The sequence below is a fragment of the Nymphalis io genome, chromosome 20 (assembly GCF_905147045.1).
Source record: "Nymphalis io chromosome 20, ilAglIoxx1.1, whole genome shotgun sequence".
Classification (NCBI taxonomy): domain Eukaryota; kingdom Metazoa; phylum Arthropoda; class Insecta; order Lepidoptera; family Nymphalidae; genus Nymphalis; species Nymphalis io.
The window spans coordinates 1,168,904-1,188,877 of NC_065907.1; the positions used below are offsets into that span (position 1 = coordinate 1,168,904).

The 19,974-nt window shown below is 33.6% G+C and overlaps 1 protein-coding gene across 1 annotated transcript in view; it reads left to right on the forward strand.

Moving 5' to 3' along the window:
• The window catches only part of LOC126776480 (hemicentin-2-like), a 162,284-nt gene that overhangs the window by 103,263 nt on the left and 39,047 nt on the right, over positions 1 to 19,974 (forward strand). Inside the window, exons 4-5 of the mRNA XM_050499028.1 lie at positions 1,342 to 1,550; positions 5,918 to 6,028. Coding sequence (XP_050354985.1) covers positions 1,342 to 1,550; positions 5,918 to 6,028 — 320 coding nt within the window. The remainder of the gene's footprint in view (positions 1 to 1,341; positions 1,551 to 5,917; positions 6,029 to 19,974) is intronic.

A 19,974-nucleotide genomic window follows, 5' to 3' on the forward strand; every position in this document is an offset into this window, starting at 1 on the left:
GTTGCAAGCTGATTTTGCAATATATCAACTAATATATAAAATACCAGGTATGTAAGATGGATCAAACGGGAAATTAATTATATTATATAACATTCTTAATAAATTAAATAATTAAATATATAGAGCTAAATTTTATTCATAAGAATTGAACGTAATGTAACGTAAACTATCATAAATTAAAAATCATAATAAGAGAACTCAAGAAAACCTACGAAGACAGAAGAAACTGTTGAATTTAGATCAGTAATAGTTGAACGAAACGAGTTGAATATACGATAATAATATTATAGAATCAATTTCGTCACAGGATGACGAATATTATATATTAGGGTTGGGCATAAGCGACTCAATATTCGACATGTCCTATATTATTTATTAATATGTATGACTGCCTCGTTGGTCTAGTGGCTTGATGTAAGGCCGCAGACCTGGAGGTCCTGGGTTCAATTCCTAGATCGGGCCAATAAAAATTTATTGTTTTTTTTTTGTCATAAAATTGTCCGTCGCAGCCCGGAGTCTGGAAGTTGGAAGTGTGTTCACTCCCGTGCCTCGGAAAGCACGTAAAGCCATTTGTCCTGCGCCTGAACTCTTTTCGATCGTGTCGGATAGCCGTCCCATCGGATTATGAGAGTTAGGGAACAGAGAGTGCACCTGCGTAGTTGGCTAATCTCTCTTGAGATTAGCCGCCGTGGCCGCAATCGGTGCGGAGGACATTATTATTATTAATTATAGTATTAACTATGTTTCCAGGCGACCGCTTTTGTTTTCCAAAGCATTAGTAATTTCTGCTACTTTACTCTATAACATTATGCATTTTAAACTATTAAATTTTAATGGTGAGATGTTAAGCTTACTAGCTTACTTACAAATTAAATTAATTGTTACTTCGTATTTGGGCATTATCGGATATTCTACCGCCAAACAGCAATACTTAGTTTTGTTGTGTTCCAGTTTGAACGGTGATTGAGACAGTGTAACTACAGGCACAAGAAACATGACATCTTGATTCTCTAGGTTAGTGGCGCATAGGTAATATAAATGATAGTTAATATTCCTGACAATTCCGATGTCACTGGGCGAGTGACCAACATCAGCTGACATATTTGCTCGTCTGCCTACCCATTATATAAAAATAAAAGCCGGAAACCATAACAGGTAAAATTTAGTTTTTGTTAATGGATGATTAATTAAATTACAAAAGTGTGTACTACGATAGTCCATTGTGACGTAGGGTATAGCGCTATTATAGAATATCATTGTGTCGCAGTATAATGCGTGATTTAATGAACTCTTACCCTTATCACTTTTTCAATCTTTTGATGACATTTTTTTTTCTCACAGCTTCGATGTCCGCGGCCGCAGTTTCAACAAAGCCTTACATTGGTCTGACCCTACGGCCTTTGGCAAGCGAGCGCACTTTGTGACAATGTCTCGACCTTCTTCACTCACTGTGGACGCTGTACAACTAGATGATGAAGGTGTCTACCGATGCCGAGTGGATTTCAAAAATTCTCCGACTAGAAATTTCCAAATCCGACTCAATGTTATAGGTAAGTTATTATGTTATAAAGTCATAATATCGTAGGAAAATAAGAAAAAGATAAAGTTTATTTAACACGAGTTTTCATAGATTCTAAATTTAAAATCATTAATTAAATGTATATGTATGACAAATTTATTGATAGGCAAATTAAAGACTACCACCGGTTTTACAAAAGAACTTAAGCAAGTAAATTAATTAAAATGTTATATAAAAAATTGAGCCACCGTTCTGAGTGAGTGAGTTCTGTCTTATAATGTGGGACGAATGTATGATGAGTACACACAGAAGCGGTAGATAGAATCTAAGAATATAATAATTAATAAATATTTAAAAAAATACGCAGGGCGTGTTGTACTTACTATGCTTAATGCATATATATTACAATATGCCCTGTTGTGTTCACACATGCAATAGTATGGGCAAATAGATCGATTGACGAAGGCTAATAATACCTTATTGATTAAAAAACGCACGGTATAAAATCCTTATTTCACCCATACGAACGAAGTCGGAACCGGCAGCTAGTTACAAATAAAAAATACTAATTTTCAAACAACCGAGCAACGTAAAGTAAATTGTTATATATAATTAAGTTACGTTTTTTTACATAATTCCTGAAACAAACATTATTAATTTACCCTGTTACAAATGTTTATAAGAAAAACTCGGCTCTGAAACGTCTGTAATCATTGCAGTCATTCAGCAAGTCTTAATTTAAGTAATGCGCAGCCAACTGTGAAACTTAAGAAATTGTCTTTTCGTCTGTAATTAAATATCGTGTGCAGAATCAACTTTATTTATAAACTCATCGTATACACATTTAGTTACTTAACAAGCGCCAAGCGAAATTAAAGTATAAAAAACATTGAAATTATAAATTTTTATTTAAATAATGTCAGATAAAATTGAACGAGTATAATAACAATAATGTCCTCCAGACCGATTTCGGCTATGGCGGCCAATCTCAAGAGAGATTAGCCAACTACGCAGGAGATATTATAGTGCAAAGGTGTGTGCGCTAACACAGGTGCACTCTCTATTCCCTAACTCTCATAATCCGATGGGACGGCAATCCGACACGACCGGAAAGATTTCAGGCGCAGGACTGTACGTGCTTTCCGAGGTACGGGAGTGAACACACTTCCAACTTTCAGACTCCGGGTTGCTACTGAGAATTTTCTGACAGAAAAACCCAATAACTTTTTATTGGCCCGACCTGGGAATTGAACCCAGGGCCTCCGGGTCTGCGGCCTTACATCAAGCCACTCGACCAACGAGGCAGACGAGGTTCATTATCATGCTCGTTCATATCATATATCTTGAATATTAACAGTATACAAAAAGAACTAAAACAATACTTGAACTTTATATATTTAAAAATCACGAAGTCTCTTAGAAATATTCTATTTACGACACAGAGGGCTGAAGTGCCGGAGGGACTTCTTAGAAGCCCTTCACCATTTCACCTCGCCCCTAACGATTTACCTGAGGCGATAAAGGTGCTATATAAAGGAGAAATGAAGACTTTGTCACCACAAAACTTTTATGTTCAGAAAAATCTAGAATTCAATACATGAAAGTTAACGAGAACTGTATTATCTGCAATATTGTATGTTTTCTTATTAAAAAATACCGTGATTTATTCTCTTGTCAGTCAACCGGTTGTGAGATCTGTTGGTAGATTTCCTTATCAAGAATCACAAATTTTCCCGTCCTTGGCACGGAGACCTTATTAATTTTACGTCCTTGTACTTTATAATGTCCATGAAAATTAATGGGTAGTGTATGAAATTGACTTTAAGAATTATTAAATTAATATCTACTACTCGACTGGTTGCTGAACACAATCGTCATGTTGAAGTATTACAAATTATATCATTAGTTTTATATATATTTTTGATAATTTTAATTTAGAATTAGAAAAAATATTGGTGTACTAGCTAATGACTTACGTGCGCGCCTTCTCCCGCTAGTGGGAATGATTAGTGGTCTATGTGTTAAGTCAGTTTGAGTTATCTCTATTCCAAATTTCATCCAAATCTGTCCAGCTGCTTTGCGTAATTGAGTAACAACATCCAAACATACAAACTCTTACATTTATAATATTGTTAGGATATATAATTATGTATGCTATATTTTAAAATTGTGTCTAAATTGTTCAATATATTTATTAATTTGAAATACCATCGGCATACTCACAAAAATAAATTCATCGAAATATACATAGACTATAAAGTGTGATACACCACTATAAATATTTACAACTATATTAAATAAAAAGAAAGAAGTAATACACTCTTAATATAAAATATAGACCTTCTCTCCTTTTTTGAGGAAAATGTTTAAAGCATATTCCACCACGCTGCTACAATGTGCGTTGGTGGAATACACATGTGGCAGAATTTCTGTGAAATTAAACACATGCAGGTTTCTTCGTGATATTTTCCTTCACTGTCAAGCACGATATGAATTATAAACACAAATTAAGCACATGAAAATTCAGTGGTGTTTGCTCAGTTTGAACCCACGATCATAGATTAAGATTCACTCGTTCTAACCACTGGGCCATCTCGGATTAAAATCTTAAATCTTAGTATTCGTTGGAGATATAATAGTGACAATATGTTTTAATTAGTAATATGCTAAATAATAGCACTAAACTATACACTTCAATTGTCTCTTAAAAGGAAAAAAATCTGACAACGGCTGACCTAAATTAAACAATAAAAATATAATAGCATCAAGAAGTCTACTCCATTAAAAGTTTCTTAGTTACTCAGTACTCGTAGTTTTTTCGTCAATAATCTTTCCAATTTATTTCCTAATACACTTTTACCTATTTATTTATTTATTAAGGTTTACCAACAGTTGTATACACTAAAAAAATACATAGAAAATTTTAAAAACTAATTATGTACCGCTTGTAATTAAACATAAAAAAGAAAAAAGTAACTACAGCAAATTCATGTAACACTAAATATAGATAAGCTTAATTACAACATTAAAAGAATATCCGAGACAAGAAAAAAAACAATTATAACAAAAATTTATATATCTAAAATATGTCTTATACAAATTGTAATTTTGCTGATCAAAGTGAGATAAGCCAGTACAAGTTGATTTCAACTTTGTGAGGAAATCAAAATGGAGATCGATTTGATCACTGCAAGTATTTATCACTTTACTATTGTTGGTAAAGCGTAGCACTTTTAATATGAATGTACAAATTTGGATAAATTTATCAACTTTTTAAATGATTGCACACCTTGGGAATAAAACGATCGCCTCCAGGTTATTTCAAAAAAAATAAATGCATAGATAATTTGGCTATTGTTGTATATTGCAAAGCATGAGATATATATAAAAAAAAAACCGGCTGAGTTTCTTTCGCCGGTTCTCCTCAGGTTTGAGGTGTTTATTTCCGAACCGGTGGTAGATTCATGACAATCAATAAGAAAGTGTAACGCTTCTATATTGAATAAAGATTTTTGACTTTGACTTTGCTTTTGGCAAGTCACGTCTTGGCTTTTGCAGCGCTGAAAAAATTGTTGCATCAAATTTACCCAGTTGATTAACAAGTTGAGCTCGTGTTTCCTCGGTGTGGGATCAAGAGTATTCGTCGGCTTTGTTTATTGCTGATGTCTAATGAGGAACTTGTTAGATAAATAGAGCATTCATTTCGTATTTTTCCTTTAACGTAATATGAGGTTTATTAATGTTATGCTTATTTTATATTATATTTAATATTTAAAGCCGAGATGGTCCAATGGATAGATATCGGGAAACCAAATTCGTCAGTTCGAAATCAGGTTAAAACTCTATGTGCTTCAATTTGTGTTTATAAGTTAAAAATTTATTATTTGACGTTAAAGAACACCTTGAGGACACCATATATTGTGTATATTAGAATAAGGTCAAAATTTTCTCCTCTAGAGTACAGGTGGCTTTTATTCAGCAGTGGGACATTTATAGACTGTACTTTAACGTTTTACTATGTAATCAAATAATTACATTAATTAAACCTATATATTATATATAAAAAAGCGGTAATTATTTATGTATGTAAACATATTGCATATTGTCCATTGTTCTTATGGGTTTATGTAAGATTTTAAAATTGTAAACTTTTGAGGGTAGGCAATAAATGTGGAAGTATTCATAATTGACATAACCATTGCATTTGACTTGTAAGTTTGTTTTGACGAGGATATTTGTAATTGGTCATTGGAGAAATGTAATTGGTCTGTCGCTTGTGATTTTAAATAGTACCGGGTGACCTTGGGATTGTTATTAATGAATATGTCTCGGTTAAGCCACATTTTCTAAATATAACCAGATAAGTCTACTAATAACTCTTCATATTTATACCAACAGTACCCCCACACCAACTGCTATTGTACGACGAAGCTGGTCGCGATGTGGCGGGTGTTGTAGGACCTTTGGAAGAAGGTGGTAATTTCACTCTACTCTGCGAGCTTAGAGGCGGTAAGTGAAACATTTTGCTTACATTTAATACATTTTAAATATTACTTCAAAATAAAATCAACTATTTCTTTCTGTTCTTATATTAATGTTATACATATATTACATTAATAAATTTTTCTATTTATATTTTATTATATAAGCCTTAAGAATAACTATGTTTTTTTGTTTGAGCTAATCCAGGATTTACCAATTCGATTTGAACAAATCAATATTTATCGATAGCAAATTTATACATATAAAATGATAGTACGACTGTGTGAACAGTAGCCTTTATACGAGAGTAAAACTGCAGGTTATATTCCTTATCTAGATATTCATATTGTAACATATTTGCAAAGGAACTTTTACAATTTAAAAATAACCATATAAATGAGCTAAAAATTTCATGCATAGACAAACAACGTTATTTCTACTCTGAAACGGATTTAAACCGAAATAACCATGAATTAGCAAGATTCCGTCACTCGTAGTTTTGTCAAAATGAAATACGTTACGCCGTTTGCAAACGAAACGTAATTTGTAACGTTAATAGTTCGTGTATTTTTTTTTTTCCGATCCCACGTTTTATTTACGCCTTCCACCTTTGTGCGGCTGTCCGTCTGATTGATATCACGTTCTCGTTTGTTATTTATTTACCGTCAAAAACTAGGAAACTTATAATAAATCTTGTGTTTGAATGAAGTGTAGGAATTGTGATACGCGTTAGATTGTGTAACATTCTCGATAACAATGGTATAAGTAGAGAGCATAATATTTTATATGTTACGAAAGAACTTGTATCACTTTGTTTTTGTTTACAATTTACAATAATTGAACCCAATACCTATTGATTTTTTTTTTATAGAAAAGGAAGGCGGACGAGCATATGGGCCACCTGATGGTAAGTGGTCACCAACGCCCATAAACATTGGCATTGTAAGAAGGGTTAACCATCGCTTACATCACCAATGCTCCACCAACCTTGGGAACTAAGATTATGTGCCTTGTGCCTGTAATTATACTGGCTCACTCACCCTTCAAACCGGAACACAACAATACCAAGTACTGCTGTTTTGCGGTAGAATATCTGATAAGTGGGTGGTACCTACCCAGACGAGCTTGCACTACCAACCTTGGGAACTACGATGTTATGTCCCATGTACCTGTAATTACACTGGTACAAAGCCCTAAACCCCCTGTGTATCCCGGCTTCTTCGACATATTCCCAAGGTCAATACTCGTTTCATAAAATGAATCCTCCATATTTATTATTCAACCGAATCAGACTGGTGAAACAATCAAATGAAAATATAAAAAACGTCATTTCATAAAGCCAATAGCATTATTTTCTTTACCCTTTAAATTCGTATATAAATCACTATTTTTCCAGACCGAATACATCAATCAATAAACAATGGAGGCAATTTGCATTTGAACCAACGCAAAGTACACTCTATTTGGGAATTATAACATATGAAATTGCAAAGCTTTTGCGAATATCGCTACTAAATCTCGGCTGCCCGACATTCTGAGTAGAACCATAATATATTTAAATAATATTTTGCATCGACTTTATACCATATTAAAAATTTACTTTAAATATATATGTATGGTAGCTGGTGAAAGCGACCAAGTATGACTCTATGAGTCAATAAGATTAATTCAAAATTAAAATTTTCTTTACGATACGTCTCAGCCTGCTGTGCTGTGCTGTGTAGCGCTCGTGAAGTCGGAAGTCAGTTGCTAGGTAAAAGTAACCTATGTTCGTCCTTGGAATTCTAGCTTGCGGTATAAATATTATCAAAATCGGTTTAGTGGTTTCACCATAAAACCGATGCAGACAGACTTTCGTATTTATACTACTAGTATAGATTAGTATATATTCTAGTAGGCATTTACAAAACACTTTCGATTATGTTACAGAATTTTATTTAATATAAAGCTGTCACTTTGATTGGTCTGTAAAAGAACGAGTGCTATTTTACTCAAATGATGATTAGCAAATGAACTTCTCGCTTTTTATCATCATATATATTTTAGAATTTTGTTATTTTGATGACATAATTAATTTATTTTAATAATTGAATTAAATTTATTTTGATAAAATTATATTTACAAATTATATGCAAGTTCCCTTGGGTAGGAACTACTTTTTCATCAGATATTCTGCCACCAAACAGCAATACTTAGGATTCCTGTTTTTGGGTTTGAAGAGTGAGTGAGTCTGTGGAACTACAGACAAAAGAGCGATGTAAGGAATGTTTAATATTTCTTACAGCGCCAATTTCTATGAGCGGTCGTGACCACTTACTATCAGGCGCCCCATTCGCCCGTTCGCCCATTCACCTTCTTTTTCAATAAAAGAGTTTTAAAAAGCATAACTCTTAGTTTAATAATAAAATGATATATTATCCCCAATAGTAATGTTGGTTTTTACAAGTACTTGGTAAGTCATCTATCTAGATTAACCTGACATTCCTAATCCAGTCATCCACTTAAATAATAGCACGGCCCAGCGCTACCTTTTTTTTTTTGTTTTCGCTAGAAAAACGCATTACGCGTTTCCCCCACATGAAGTGGGGGGTATGTGGGGCTTGCCGACGCTGAAGGTGCCGGAATACCCACTATAAAACCAGCGGTACCCACTCCGTCTTTTTGGGGGACGCCACGGGATTGCTTGCGCATACTAGGCCCAGCGCTACCTTATGCCACTTAAAACACATCATAATTATATAAAAAAACTGACTTGGGTGTAAGCCCAAAATACAGCCTAATTTAAAGGCTTCATTTTGAAATCGATTGTTAATAAAACTACGCAATAGAATTTTAATTACCGTCTCTTCACATATACTTATTTATCCAAAAATAAACTCTAGACATAAACTTACGTTTAACGTACGTGTCTATTATAAGACTCAACCAGACTACAATCTACACTAATAAATTGAAGTCTTTTTCAAACTAACTAACAAAAAAACATTACTAAGCCGATATCACTGGTGGTAGGGCTTTGTGTAAGCTCGTCTGGGTAGGTACCACCCACTCATCAGATATTCTACCGCAAAACAGCAGTACTTGATATTTTTGTGTTCCGATTTGAAGAATGAGTGAGCCAGTGTAATTACAGGTACAAGGAACATAAAATCTTAGTTCCCAAGGTTGGTGGCACATTGGCTATAAGCGATGGTTGACATTTCTTACAATGCCAATGTCTAAGGGCGTTTGGTGACCACTTACCATCAGGTGGCCCATATGCTCGTCCACCTTCCTATTCTATAAAAAAAAAAAGATATACATCAAATTTATTTTAACGATACACCGCTTTTCGAAGAAGGTTTTGGTATATAGTATTCATTTATAAGAAGATGCGCTTCGCAGTTTCATCCGCTTTAAAATCAGACAATTGACGTTACAAGAGTGAATTTCATGTTCTTGTACTTAAGATTAGATGTTATATAAATTATTATTATTAGATGTAGTCCGTTGGTTAAAATTCGACCGTAATTCCTTGTTAATAAAACTGAGACTCGATTGCTTAGAATTATAAGATACATTGTTCAATTAAATTACAATGGATCTAATTTTATATTTATTTTTTGGTAAAGCACAATGTTCGATATTACAAGATTATCTGCTATCGGGTTTATTTAAACACGAGATGGCCCAGTGGTTAGAACATGTGAATCTTAACCGACGCGGGTTCAAGCAAGGCAAGTGCCACTGATTTTTTATATGCTTAAAGCAGCTTAAGGTGAATGACAACATTGTGATGTTTCGGATGTTGATGGAGCGTGGTAGAATGAGCTCAGTTTCATCTCAAAATGAAAGTTAAACTCAATCCAGGAGTAGAATATAAACAGGTGTTACTTTTTAGTTTAAAATGGAATAAAAAAAGTTATTTCCTGAATTATTCAAACTTCTTGTTTTATTTAGTATGCTTAAATGTTCGAATCGATTTTAAGCTGTAGAGCCAATTGAAGCAGAACCGTTAACAGAATTCGTAAGTACCGAAAGACTTTATTTAATCTGGAAACATGTAATTTTAAATAGATAGATTTAATTCTATTTTCAAGTAGATTTGCACTTTAGAGTTCATTAATAACCGTGAATATTTAACTTCTGGACGAAGCTTCTTAATTGAGGCTTGAAACTTTAGAATTTTGTAAACAAATTAATTTACCAAGATTTAAACAGTGCATTCATATATATAGTGCGTAACACCTATTGGTGCGTCTCAGAGATGAGACTAACTTGTATGCTGTGGCCCCATATATCATGGATCTCGCTTATGATATCATATCTCTCTCGTGCGTGCCTATATATTGTTGCTATATATTATTATAATAATAAGAAAATATATATTTATTTTATTAAAGAAAGTTATTAGAATCCATTTTTTTTTTACAATTAATAGGCCAGCGTTTGACCGTTGACTTGCCTGATGTTAAGCATCGACACCGTCTAGGATGTAGCACGCTTACCTATAAGAAACCTGTTTACTCTGGATTTGCAGACACCAACATTGTACCTATCAGGAAATATGGACTCAGGCAAAGCATTCCATAGTTTCACAGTGCGAATGATGAATATGGATTCAAAGCGCTTCGTACGTAGGCAGAGAATTTCCACTGTGTACCGCTTTGGTCGCGTTTATTTATTATTCACTGGTGGTAGGGCTTTGTGCAAGCTCGTCTGGGTAGGTACCACCCACTCATCAGATATTCTACCGCAAAACAGCAATACTTGATATTGTTGTGTTCCGGTTTGAAGGGTGAGTGAGCCAGTGTAATTACAAGGGACATAAAATCTTAGTTCCCAAGGTTGGTGGCGCATTGGATATGTAAGCGATGGTTGACATTTCTTACAATGCCAATGTCTAAGAGCGTTGGTGACCACTTACCATCAGGTGGCCCATATGCTCGTCCGCCTTCCTATTCTATAAAAAAAAAAAAAAAATTTATTTATTGGTTTTCTTCAATTATAAATTATTTCAATAACCAGCCAAGATTGGTGTCTACATGTATTTCTAAAAATAAATTTTAACCTCATTATTATGTTATATGTATTTAAGAAAATATTACGCACACTAACAGAAACAGCAGAAAACGCCACGAAACCTGCAATTGGCCTATAAATCCCACATTTTTATCCATCCACAAACATTAAAGAAGCGTCGGCTAGCCTTTAAAGATTCCTCAAGAAATAGACATTTTCCCAACAGCATCATTTACGAGCTTACTTTATTAATGAAATCTACTCCAGTGCTGATCATACTTATCACTTTGTGATTAAAGTATAAACACACATTTTCATAATATGATGCATTTTCAAAGTAATAATTAGCTTTAGCTTTTTTATAGCGTTATCTAGTGGACGACAATCCGAATGGTTTCAGAATAAATGCTTAAAATGATATTAAACATTTGTGAAATTTATTTTCATTTGAGCTCCTTTATACGCTTTATCTATTATATCATTGTGGAATAGCAGCTTAGCTCTGGAATAATAACAGCAATTACATTTTGCTTCGGCTTGCGGAAAATTAGCGAAGTTTTATTAAGAAGTAAAATATTTATTTTATTAAATGTATAAATGTCTCGATGATATCATGCTAACTAATTGTAATGCGTTTGTTTATTTGTTTGTTTTGCTCCCACGTCTATACTTTAAACACCATGAATTTTTTCATTCATATTCATTTAGTCATGGGTACAGATATATAGGGTACATAATAACCGCCGCGGTACTAGTTTTATATATAATTAATCATGTATCACCCGTTTCTTTAATTGATAAAGAAAATAAAAAGTAAGAAATAAAAAAGAAATACGACTAAAGTTGTATATGATAAATTTAACTGTCACAAAATATTAATCTTTATAAGAATAAATACCATTTAGATCTTAAAGGTGTAGGATAAATATTGTAGTTTACATGTTTGTACATGTAAACATCAACCCGGTTGTTTTAGATTAAGGGTTGTTTATATAAGCGAATGACAAAGCACGTGGGGAGTGTTGTACGATGAATTGGCACAATACGGTTGAATATATTGGTTGGCGAATTTTTATCTCATATGTTAAAAAATAGTTACGAATAAAATCCATATGCTACCCACGTAAAGTCGGGACGAGTTGCAATTAACAAAAAGTACTTACTTACTGGTGGTAGGGCTATGTGCAAGCTCGTCTGGATAGATACCACCCAGATAGATATTATACCACGAAACAGCAGTACGGAAAAAAAACTTACCATCAGACAGCCCACTTGCAAGTCACCCTACCTAGTACAATAAAAAAAAGATAAACATGAATTGTGCTAAATTATAAATACGATTAAATTTTACTCAATAGTAAAATAATACATTTTTCATATATGTATATCGAATTTTAAATAAAAGAAGCTATATATTAGGTTAAGATGTTGATTTGTTTTCTTTTTGTGCATGCTGTGTTATTCTTTAAGTAATTGTGATACTTAGAAAAGAATTTACTTTTGTATATTATATTATTTTAATCAGTCTACACAATTGTTGAAGAACCAAATAAAATAAATAAATAGGACCATGTGATAATTTTGGCCATGACTGTCAATATTAAATACTCTAAATCTAATAATAATATTCTGGGATATAATTCACACAAGGCCATCTGATCCCAAATTTATCAGAGCTTGTGCTATGGAAACCAGACAACTGATATACTACGTATACTACTTTTCTTTTGTAAATGCATACTTATATAAATAATTACACCCAGACTCAGGACAAACAGACATATTCATGCACACAAATGTCTGTTCTGGGTGGGAATCGAACCCACAAGTGGCATGAAAGGCAGGTATTTACCAACCAAGCCAACCGGCTCGTCAAAAATCTGTAAAGAGATTTTATAATGCACAAATGTGTGCGCAAACACAGATACACTTTCTATCCCTGTACTGTCATAGTCAGAAAGTTTGTCAAAATGATACGAGCGTAGAGTTTTCAGGGCACGGGAATGTAATACTGGCAACTTCCGAACTCCAAACCACTGCAAATTCTCGACAACTACCATCTCCGTGTGGTTTCACCTACGGTAAACGTTACAGCGTCAAACATTTCTACTTTCCTTGGGCCAAAGTGTGGCGTAATATTAATAGTCTATAACCATTCTTATTAAGTGGGTTCTCCAATATACAAAAGGTTTATCTAATTGGACTGGTGTGGATATTTCAATCAACAATGATGCGCCCCACTCTTTTTTGCTGCAGTGCAAGTGTGCCACGTAAGCTGTAATAGTAGGCGCGTCTTCATGGATTCATCTAACTATAGATCGAGATATATTCTCTATCAAATGAGATTAGCATGTTGACTCGACTCGATTACAAAATCGATTCAGGAACACGGACTTATTATATCCTGACTTCCTAGTGAGTCATTGTAAGGTACTTTATGATTATACATATTAAGAACACATAATTGCCTATTTTGAAACAATTAAAAAAAAGGTTATACAAACAACACACATAGATTTGCTAATTTAGTCTCATTGCATCTTACTCCTATTAGTTTAATGAACAAGTTTTAATCTTCCCATTAATTGCCTTCTACAACTACACATGTGTGGATGACTGTAGTTTTACTGTTTCATTACGTGATAAAGCGTTAGATTATAAAGTCAAATAAAATATACAAGACGAATTTAAAACTTCCAATAAAGCCAGTGCAAAGTTTCACTTTAATAAGTTCCGGACGAACTCCTCAAAATGGTGGCATAATACCAAAATGTCCGCTTCGAGAAGACTCGATGCAAAATTCATTCCACCATCTCTTTATTTATTCACAGTGTCACAGTTTAGTTCTTTGAAGTTCCGGAGCTTGACGCTTTTGAATTAATTTGATCAGCTTCATTCCTTTCTCATTTTAGCGGGTTATATATTGGATTTGTAATTATTATGAAGTGTCGTGGCCAGGAGTCTCATATGGGTCTTCAACCGAATGGTGTCTATTGAAATGTACGAGACAAGGGCCTACAGCTAAATTATTGCCTAACATTTATGTGTTTAATTTCTATTTATATATTTTTAATTGAATGCTTCACCAACCTTGTGCACACTTGTGTGTGTAGATACAATTGGCCATTTACGTTTCAAGCCGGAACCCAATCAATACTAAGTATTACTATTTGATGGTCGAATATCTGATGAGTAGGTAGGTTATTACTTATCCACTCTTCAGATATAGTAGTATATATATGAAAACTGCACAAGATTTCTATGTTAAAAAAAGTGTATCTTGCAGTATAGTGGATGAACTGGTATCGTTTTTGTTTTAATAATATCGCTCTTGCTTAATTACGATGGAAAAACGGTCTTGGGAAATATAATACTGTCAGGAACATATCATTTGTTATATTGATGATGATGATGATGTCCTCCTGACCGATTTCGGGTACGGTGGGCAATCAGAAGCGAAATTAGCCAACTGCGTGGGACATATTATACTGGCCTAGTGTGTGCAGAGACATAGATGCAGTCTCCGGGCTGCTACTTAGAATTTTTCGACGAAAAAAAAACAATTAATTTTTACCGATCTGACCTGGGGTTTGAATCCAGAACCTCGGGATCTGCGGCCTTATATCTAAGCGGCCTCAAAATAGATAGATATTTTGTGGCTAAATTGGTCTGTACTAGAACTGCTTTTGCTCGGAACCAATATTATTCGAAATTAAATTATGTGTATAACATGATAACCTGGAAAATTAAAATATATCCACCAAAATGCATGGAAAGCTGTTTTAAATATTTTTATATTATAATTTATATTATAATAAAATTTTGATGAATTTTTATATTATAATAAAATTTTGATGAAGCGGAATCTTACTTGAATTGTCACTTAAAATAAATTATTTAAAAAAACAGATACACACACAGAAGCATCCATCCGAATATGTCAGGTTTTCTTTCTATTTTGTTTGTTTTATATATTTTCATTTCTTGTACCCATAAATTATTTAACTAGAATATGTTATTATATTACCGTCTATTTCTTATTTAATTGCTTTAAAGGAAGAGTGGAGTGTTCTGATTCAGAGGTACTAAAAGAGTGCTCCTTTTTTATCGCTGTAACGTGTTACGCGTTTCCCCCACGGGAACAGTGGGAAGGTTTGTGGGGCTCGCTGGTGTCCAAGGCGCCGAGTGCTTCGGAATCCCCCAACATCGGTATATCCACTAAAAAACCAGCGGTACCCTTTCCGTCTTAATGAGGAGTGCCACGGGATCGCTTTCGCATGCTACCGTGATAAAAGTATACTCCTGCCTAACAAGTTATATTGTTTTATTACTGGAATAAATTATTTTATTTTAATACAATTTATTTTTAAAGACCTTGCTATTTATCGATGTAGAAGACAATGTTCAGGAGTGTCTTGATTGATTGTTAATATTAACCTACTGGTCTGAACGCCTTAAAAATCGAGATGGCGAATAAAACTCAGCAGCACAACTGCATTTTTTTATTTATAAATAATTGTATCTCCACTGACTTATTTATCTGTGCCATTTTTTAAGTTACATTTTTATTGTTATTTGTGTTGTTTTGTTCCGTTAATTGCGTATTTAATTTCTGATACATTATATAATTACAGCTAATATACATTGAATGTTATTATTCTTTACTTTGGATCTTTGGGATCTTGGATTTGCCGTGGATCCCATGTCACTAAGTAAGATTAAATTAAGTAACACAACCATCGGTTCCCGTAAGCGTCTGATAACCTCGTGTCCTAATCACGTTATGTGGAGAAGTATAGAAGTTCCAAAAAAGATGCGTTGTATCATTACAGGTTTTTGTATAATTTGTAAATGTATATTAATATATTGAGTATGAATACATTTATATAAAACAAATAAGCTGTTTATTTTATATATACAAAAACTATACAGTTTAAGCAAAAAAAAAAAATTAAAATAAAAAAAAAATTAACGGCTAACCTAAACTGTCATTTTGTTTTGAAAAAACAATCTTTTATAAAATTTAATTTAGATGCTACAAAACATAAAATTTAATGCATATTTGCTGCAATTGCTAAAGACAATTGTATTTCAAATTTGTCATCTAATATCAAATTTACATACAAAAAATCAGTATTTTTTTAACAGTTTAAAAGATTTTGTTTGAATATTAATATAGTCAACATTGTTGAATGAACTATATTATTACCGATGGTGTAATAAATAATCTCATTCTTTATTCTTTTGTTTATACTTACTACTTCTACTTCTATTATATTATAATATCAATCTATAAATACTCAACCGATCATCATTAATTTTTTCATACAGTTGTTAGTGTTACTGAAAAGGACAAAATCCTTGTCTAAGAGCAAGCCCTTAATTGAGGTAAGCCCCCCTTAAAATTGGGTAAAGCTGCGGGCAGAAACTAGTTAATTATATATGTACCTATCACCTAGGTACATATTGAAAGTTCTAATATTTGTAGAATTCAACTCATTACACATAGCCCACGAGGCCACTACTTAAATCTCTTACGATGCTAATATTTTTGGGCAGAGGTGACCTTATAACATCAGGTGGGCCATTATCTCGTCGGTTCCTCTCAATGATAAAAAAACAAGGATTATGAGCGCTCATTAGAGTAATGAGCGGATTCCGCAAGGACGATACGGTGATCGTTATTTTTTAAAGATAATTTGACTAATTTTTTGGAATTTGATCTTATTAATTTCAATATTTGTTTCATAAATTATAATTGATTACAAATGAATACATTTTCATTGTTTGTTTTTTTTTTAATTTAATTATCTGTTTGTAAATATTTTTTTAGAGCTTTAAAAGCCAAAAGTTTTAAATGCTTCACTACTTAGATAAGAGGAGCACTTCTTGAAGAGAAGGTTGTGACCTTATTCGACGAAGCTGTTCCAGTGCTGGTTGGTTATCCTCATTAGGCTTTTTTTTCACTTTTTAAATCCAAGTATAAGTATAATGTCAGCGGCGAAAAAATTAGATAGAATATACTTAGTTAAGTATATAAGGACACACAAAAAAATAAACATTATACAACACATGGATACAATCCAATTGCTAATAAAAGTTGTAACTGGTAGGATATGAGGTAGATGGTGCTGTAAAACATCTTAGTTTCCAAGGTCAGTGGTGCGTTGTCGATGTGAGAGATGAATAATATTTAATATAGTGCTAATATCAATGAGCAATTACCACTTGTCATCAGGTAGTTTGCTCGTCAGCCGATATATTTTTGATACTTAAAAATAAATTTTCAATTTAACCTCAAGCAGGCGTAACCGTTTTGAAACCAATGCCCTTAAATGCACTTAGACATACCCTTGATACTTAAAATGATTTAATGATTCAATAACTTTTATAAATCACACAATAACCTCAACTATATTTATCCAAAGGATTTGTTCCTATTTTCGAGATTAAAACCAATATTTACGACGGCTAGTTAGAATTCTCCCCGGCTACAATTTTACGTTGGATTCAATGCGCAAAAGTTAAACTACACTGGCCAATTATGGTTCGGATATCCACGTAATGCGAACTTATGCTTGAACTATGAAATTATGCTTGTTTAACGTAGGTATTATATAACATATATTATTTGACTGCCCCGTGAGTCTAGTGGCTTGATGGAAGGTCGCAGACCCGGAGGTCGTGGGTTCAATCCCCAGGTCGGGTCATTGAAAAGTTATTGGGTTTTTATGTCGGAAAATTTCAGTAGCATACAGGAGTCTGAAAGTTGGAAGTGTGTACACTCCCGCGCCTCGGAAAGTACGTAAAGCCGTTTGTCTTGCGCCTGAACTCTTTCGAACGAAAGACGACGATTATGAGAGTTAGGGAATAGAGAGTGCATTTGTGTTTGCGCACACACTTGTGCACTATAATATCTCCTTCGCAGTTGGCTAATCTCTCTTGAGATTGGTCGTCATGGCCGGCTTCGGTAAACGTTTACCACACAGTTATATTCATGTTAACACATCTTTGTTTAAGACCAAAGGAACTTTTGGCTTGTCTATACGGGAACCGATTCTATTTAAATAACTTAGTATACCAAGTTATGCTGCAACGCCATCTAGCTGTAAATAGTAAAAAGAACTATGAAACAAAATGGTCAAACAGTGTCGATGAATATAAAACAATCAAATCAAATCAAAATAATATTTTCATTTCTGGTTTATAAATGTACTTCGTACTACATACAATCCAATCACCAGATATTCACTGGTGGTAGGGCTTTGTGCAAGCTCGTCTGGGTAGGTACCACCCACTCATCAGATATTCTACCGCAAAACAGCAATACTTGATATTGTTGTGTTCCGGTTTGAAGGGTGAGTGAGCCAGTGTAATTACAGGCACAAGGGACATAAAATCTTAGTTCCCAAGGTTGGTGGCGCATTGGATATGTAAGCGATGGTTGACATTTCTTACAATGCCAATGTCTAAGAGCGTTGGTGACCACTTACCATCAGGTGGCCCATATGCTCGTCCGCCTTCCTATTCTATAAAAAAAAAAAAAAAAATAAGAATATGTCGAAACTATAACGACATGGTTGCTGAAAATCGAACTCTAGACAAAGCAATTTTTTACTAAATACTAAAGGATTAAATGAAAGAATGAATTAATTTGATTGATTAAATGAATGAAAGAATTAATTTATTTGTTTTCTGAATTACTAACCCATTCTTTATTTATTGACCGTGATTTATTGACGGGCTGGTTGGCGTGGTTGGTAGATACGGCCTATCATGCCGAAGGTTGTGGGTTCGATTCCCACCCAGGAAGGACATTTGTGGGCATGAATATGTCTGTTTGTCCTGAGTCTGGTATAATTATCTATATAAGTATGTATTTACACAAGAATAGTAGTATAAGTAATATATCAGTTGTCTGGTTTCCATCGTAAAAACTCTGCTTAGCTTGGGATCAGATGGCCTTGGGAGTATAATGTCCCAGAATATTATTATTATTTATATATTTTTTAAGAAATAGTACCCAACTAACTCTTTAGTTGTATTTACTTTTGCTGTCTGCACACATTGTGAAAAATTATAGTCGAATAATGTGTTGCATTTACTGACTGTAATTAGTTGTGTGTGGCAAATAAATAAAATACATTTTTATATAATATGTCTATATTTTTTTAACATAAAAATTTAGATTTTAATATAATATGTTTATTAAATTCACATACTTAAAATAACAATATTTTTTATATTATGGGCAGCTTTGCGTCGGGTAGGGATCGGGGTACTTTTTTAAATTTGATTTAATAAAAAAAAGATCATTAATCAAATTATTACTTTTAAGTATATGAATTTAATAAATATATTATAATAAAACCTAAAATATGTCTATATTAATGTATTAATCGAATTACAGTTTACTAATTAATTAGACCTTATTTATCTAAGAGGAATGATGTGACGTATGAAGTACCGTTTGCAGCACTGCCCTGCGGTTAGATACAGTAGCTGAAAGTTCATCTGTACTCAGCTTTGAGTGACTCTTTTCAGTAAATGGAATTTACTTAATTAGTTTTATAGCTCTTAGTTGATACAAATAGTAATTAGTTTGATTGGAGCCCTTTTTTATAGAATAGGAAGGCAGACGAGCATATGGGCCACCTGATGGTAAGTGGTCACCAAACGCCCTTAGACATTGGCATTGTAAGAAATGTCAACCATCGCTTACAATACCAATGCGCTGACAACCTTGGGAACTAAGATGTTATGTCCCTTGTGCCTGTAATTACACTGGCTCACTCACCCTTCAAACCGGAACACGACAATACCAAGTACTGCTGTTTTGCGGTAGAATATCTGATGAGTGGGTGGTACCTACCCAGACGAGCTTGCACAAAGCTCTACCACCAGTAGCCTGTGGACATTGTACATAGAATAAAGTCAAGGATGATGATTTTTCAAAAATCCAAAGATGCAGC